This window comes from Heterodontus francisci, chromosome 23 (assembly GCF_036365525.1).
Source record: "Heterodontus francisci isolate sHetFra1 chromosome 23, sHetFra1.hap1, whole genome shotgun sequence".
NCBI lineage: Eukaryota > Metazoa > Chordata > Chondrichthyes > Heterodontiformes > Heterodontidae > Heterodontus > Heterodontus francisci.
Window position 1 is genome coordinate 25,593,627 of NC_090393.1, and position 6,000 is coordinate 25,599,626.

The 6,000-nt window shown below is 43.6% G+C and overlaps 1 protein-coding gene across 1 annotated transcript in view; it reads right to left on the reverse strand.

The window, feature by feature from the left end:
- Positions 1-1,747, reverse strand: part of scarf2 (scavenger receptor class F, member 2) — a 90,016-nt gene extending 88,269 nt beyond the window's left edge. The window contains exons 1-3 of the mRNA XM_068054875.1: positions 1,091-1,747; positions 232-290; positions 27-128 (exon numbers count right to left, since the gene is read on the reverse strand). Coding sequence (XP_067910976.1) covers positions 27-128; positions 232-290; positions 1,091-1,224 — 295 coding nt within the window. The 5' untranslated portion in view covers positions 1,225-1,747. The remainder of the gene's footprint in view (positions 1-26; positions 129-231; positions 291-1,090) is intronic.
- Between the last annotated feature and the right edge of the window lie 4,253 nt (positions 1,748-6,000).

The window sequence follows — 6,000 nt, forward strand, 5'->3', positions numbered from 1 at the left end:
ACAGTAATCACGAATATTTTACTCACTAGTCTCACAGTTCGCTCCGAAGTACCCATGCCTACAACGGCATTCGTTTGGTCTGACGCAGATTTCATTTGCTTTGCAGGTGAAGTTTCCCTGACAGAGAGCTGGAAAGAGAGAGACACAACAGGAGGGGATCAGGCTGGCATGGCTCACGTGAAATTATTAACAATCAGAGTAAAGCTGACAAGTATTTGAAAGGTTACTGACCCATTGGACATTCACTGCCTTGCTGTTTCCACCCAGGACAACACACAACTCCAGGAGAGCTTTTGGGGTGGGGAGGGGGGGGGGGGGGGGGAGACAAAGTGAAAGAAAAAGTCTTGTCATTATGCATAAATGTATCAATTTATATATGTATATATATAAAATGCATGTGTGTGTGTAAGAAATGATTTTTTTAAATCCTTCTATTAAAACCTTACAGCCCAGACTCAACAACGCTAACAACCTTTTCATTGCGATCAAAACAAGACCAGCATTAAAACTCCTCTCCCATATTGTTGCTTTACCAGTTTACAGACCACACCCCAGTCCCCGTGGTTTCTAGCCACTGCAAAATAATTGCTTTCTGTCTGAGATAACATTTCGGGATTCAGACTCGTTTTATCCCAGGGTGGGTGGGGTAGATTCAGAATCCCATTCCCTGCGCTGCCTCTGGTTTTCCAACTGATGTTTGACGCCTTGGCTGAGGAAGGAGGAAATTAAAACATAAGAGCAAATATTCATAAGAGACAGAAACTCTTCGGCTTCATCTCCAGATGTGGGTAAAGGGTCCGAGAGGTAACGGTTTCGTGTGAGTTCTGTTGTGGGGAGGAGACAGACACACGAGAATAATAACCAAACCGTTAAAACAGCGAAACAGCTTGCTCAGAAAACGTTCGGAGTTGTGGTGACAGGTTGGAGCTGCCCAGGTAATATTCTCAGCTAAAGATGCCCCTTGAAGATTCTGTCTGTGCATCCCGAGTGGGCGCTCTGGGGAACTCAGGGGGTCTCAGGAATCGCCCCCCCCCCCCCTTCACCAGCCTACTTACCCCCCCACCCCCCTTTCCAATTCCCGACTTCTTACCCCTGCCTCCTGCACACATTCCTGCCGCTAGGACTGAGCTCCTGGCCCCAGCTCAGGGCCGCCAGAGCAACCAGAGCAGCCCAGAAGTAGCAGCTCAAGCTGGGATCCATTGTACAGACAGCCCGGCTCAGCATCCTTCAGAGCAAGTCAGCCTTCACCCATCCATCAATCCGTCCAGCACGTCCCGGGGTCAGCCCCGTGTCATCCCAGAATAAAGGCGCAGAGTGGAACGATCTAGGAAGTTTAGGCTGGGAGCATCCTTCAAACTTTAATCCCAGGGAAACAGGTCAAAATCTATCAAGTGAATGAATAACACGGGGTGGGGGGGGGGGGGGGGGGGGTGTTCCTTTCAGAACGCCATCCCTTCCTCTCCGCCCTACTTCCACTTCTCCATTTCTTGAAACTTCTCTTTAAAAGTTTTCCAACTTCAATCCCGTTACGACTGTGATTTTTTGGTGTTGCTTGTTTTATTGAAACTATTCTATTGCCGTCAGATCCCCAGGGCTGCCAGTAACCCTCCGAGGTCGCTCCTTCATCCTCTCGCAGTAAATTATTTTTCACACACTCCCAGAGTTGGAAGAAGTTCTCCAGTTTGTTCCCTCGGCGGTGTCCTGAACGGAGAGAGAGCTTGGCACCGACACAGCAGCTGGGAGGGCAGCTTTTCTGCCACTGGGAGTTCCAGCAGGAGGAGCCCAAGGAAGGGAAATCCCTGATTCGTTACCGTATTTCTTGCACAGGGTTTCAGAGCTTAAAAAGAGGCTTTGTGCCATTCGCGGGCGTGTGTGTAAAACAATAATCCCACACGCACACAATTAGTTCAAGTATTTTTTTTTCTGTGTGTGTATGTATAAATTTTACAAACTCCCGTTGTCATGACCTCTCCGGTTCCTGAAGTCAAGACAGTACCCAGATGTGTTCAGGAATTGCTCTCCCTTTCATCAAAGCCCAGACTTATAAATGCAGTGTCTGAATACAAACGGCGACAAATTAAAGCAGCCGGCTGCCGAACGCAAGGCAACAAGACCAGAAAAATGCTGGAGACCCGTCTCAGAGAGGAACGGAGTAGCTTCTGGGGGATTAATGATCATGCCATTTCAGACAAAGGGTTACAGAATACCACCTACCCTGGCGTCTCCATCTCAGCCGCTGATGGATCTGATGTTCACTTTCTGCATTTGACTTTGATAGTGGAAAATGGGTGAGAGCGAGTGGCACCCTGTTTTTCACAGCTCTGCTGATTTTTAATTCTCATTTTCGAGGGAGATGCAAAACGGGATGACAATTCGCCAGCATTCAGTTTTTTCAAGTTTCAGAAAGTCAAAATCTGAATTTAGCTGTACACAAAAAGACCAAATCTCCCAGCACTAACTGTACAACAGAAACAAATATCCCAGGACGAACGGCATACCAGAAACAAATATCCCAGCAGTAACTGTACAACAGAATCCAATATCCCAGCAGTAACTGTACAACAGAACCAAATATCCCAGCAGTAACTGTATAACAGAACCAAATATCCCAGCACAAACTGTACAACAGAAGCAAATATCCCAGCACAAACTGTACAACAGAAGCAAATATCCCAGCACTAACTGTACAACAGAACTAAATATCCCAGCACATACTGGACAACAGAAGCAAATATCCCAGCACTAACTATACAACAGAACCAAATATCCCAGCACATACTGGACAACAGAAGCAAATATCCCAGCACTAACTGTATAACAGAAACAAATATCCCAGCACTCACTATACAACAGAACCAAATATCCCAGCACAAACTGTACAACAGAACCAGATATCCCTGCACTACCTGTACAACTGGTCAACAATCCCAGCATTTACTGTATAACAGACCCAAATATCAAAGCACTAACTTTACAACAAAAGCAAATAACCCAGGACTAACTGTACAACAAGACAAATATCCCAGCACTAACTAGAAACAGGACCAACAATCCCTGCAGCAAAAGTACAATAAGAACAAACATCCCAGCACTAACTGTACAACAGCACCAAATGTCTGAGCTCTTACTCTCCAATGGGACCCACAATCCCAGCAATAACTTTACAACTGGAGCAAACATCCCAGCACTAACTGTACAACAACTCAACAATCCTAGCACTAACTGTACAACAAGACCAAATATCACAGCACTAACTGTATATCAGAACCATATATCCCAGCACTAACTGTATAACAGAACCAAATATCCAATCACTACCTGTACAACTAGTCAAAAATCCTAGCACTTGCTGTATAACAGACCCAAATATTCCAGCACTAACTTTACAACAAAAGCAAGTATCCCAGTACTAACTGTACAACAAGACAAATATCCCAGCACAAACTGGAAACAGGAGCAACAATCCCTGCAACAAAAGTACAATAAGAACAAACATCCCAGCACGAATTGTACAACAGCACCAAATCTACCAGCACTAACTGTACAACTGGACCAAATGTCTCAACTCTTACTGTCCAACAGGACCGACAATCCCAGCAATAATTTACAACTGGAGCAAATATCCCAGTACAAACTGTACAACAGAACCAACAATCCCTGCGCTAACTGTACAACAGAACCAAATATCCCAGCACTAAATGTACAACAGAACCAAATATCCCAGCTCAAACTGTACAACAAAACCAAATATCCCAGCTCAAACTGTACAACAAAACCAAATATCCCAGCACTAACTGTATATCAGAACCAAATACCCCAGCACTAACTGTAGAACAAGACCAAATATCCGAGCAATTAATCTACAAGAAGACCAAATATCCCAGCACTTATTATACAGCAGAACAAAATATCCCAGCTCTAACTGTACAACAGAACAAGATATCCCAGAACAAACTGTAAAACCGAACCAAATATCGCAGCACTACTTGTACAAGTCAACAATCCCAGCACTAACTGTACAACAAACACAAATATCCCAGCACTAACTGGAAACAGGACCAACAATCCCTGCACCAAAAGTACAACAAGAACAAACATCCCAGCACGAATTGTACAACAGGACCAAATCTCCCATTACAACTGGACCAAATGTCTCAACTCTGACTGTCCAACGAGAACCACAACCCAGCAATAATTTACAACTGGAGGAAATATCCCTGTACAAACTGGACAACAGAACCAACAATCCCTGCACGAACTGTGCAACAGGTCCAAATATCCCAGCACTAACTGTATAACAGAACCAAATATCCCAGCACTAACTGTGTAACAGAACCAAATATCCCAGCACTAAATGTACAACAGAACCAAATATCCCAGCACTAACTGTGTAACAGAACCAAATATCCCTGCACTAACTGTGCAACAGAACCAAATATCCCAGCACTAACTGTATAACAGAACCAAATATCCCTGCACGAACTGTGCAACAGGTCCAAATATCCCAGCACTAACTGTATAACAGAACCAAATATCCCAGCACTAACTGTGTAACAGAACCAAATATCCCAGCACTAAATGTACAACAGAACCAAATATCCCAGCACTAACTGTGTAACAGAACCAAATATCCCTGCACTAACTGTGCAACAGAACCAAATATCCCAGCACTAACTGTATAACAGAACCAAATATCCCAGCACTAACTGTATAACAGAACCAAATATCCCTGCACGAACTGTGCAACAGGTCCAAATATCCCAGCACTAACTGTGTAACAGAACCAAATATCCCTGCACGAACTGTACAACAGGTCCAAATATCCCAGCACTAACTGTACAACGGAACCAAATATCCCTGCACTAACTGTGCAACAGAACCAAATATCCCAGCACTAACTGTATAACAGAACCAAATATCCCAGCACTAACTGTATAACAGAACCAAATATCCCTGCACGAACTGTGCAACAGGTCCAAATATCCCAGCACTAACTGTGTAACAGAACCAAATATCCCTGCACGAACTGTACAACAGGTCCAAATATCCCAGCACTAACTGTACAACGGAACCAATATCCCAGCAATAACTGTACAACAGAACCAAATACCCCAGCACTAACAGGAGAACAAGACGAAATATCCTAGCAATAAATCTACAAGAAGACCAAATATCCCAGCACTTACTGTAAAATAGAACAAAATATCCAAGCTCTAACTGTACAACAGAACCAAATATCCCAGCACAAACTGCACAACAGAGCAAATATCCCAGCACAAACTGTAAGACCGAACCAAATATCCCAGCACTACCTGTATAAGTCAACAATCCCAGCACTTATTGTATAACAGACCCAAATATCCCAGCACTAACTGTACAACAGAACCAAATATCCCAGCACTAACTGTAAAACAGAACCAAATATCCCAGCACTCACTGTACAACACAACCAAATATCCCATCACAATCTGTACAACAGAACCAAATATCCCAGCACAAACTGTACAACAGAAGCAAATATCCCAGCACAAACTATACAACAAAACCAAATAACCCAGCACTAACTGTACAACTGAACCAAATATCCCAGCACTCACTGGAGAACAGAAACGTATATGCCAGCACTAACTGTAAAACGGAACCAAATATCCCAGCACTCACTGTACAACAGAACCAAATATCCCTGCACAAACTGTACAACAGAGCCAAACATTCCAGCACAAACTGTACAACAAAACCAATTAACCCAGCACTAACTGTATATCAGAACCAAATATCCCAGCACTAACTGTACAACAGAACCAAATATCCCCGCACAAACTGTCCAACAGAGCCAAACATCCCAGCACAAACTGTACAACAGAATCAAATATCCCAGCACAAACTGTACAACAGAAGCAAATATCCCAGCACAAACTATACAACAAAACCAAATAACACAGCACTAACTGTACAACTGAACCAAATATCCCAGCACTCACTGTAGAACAGAAACGTATA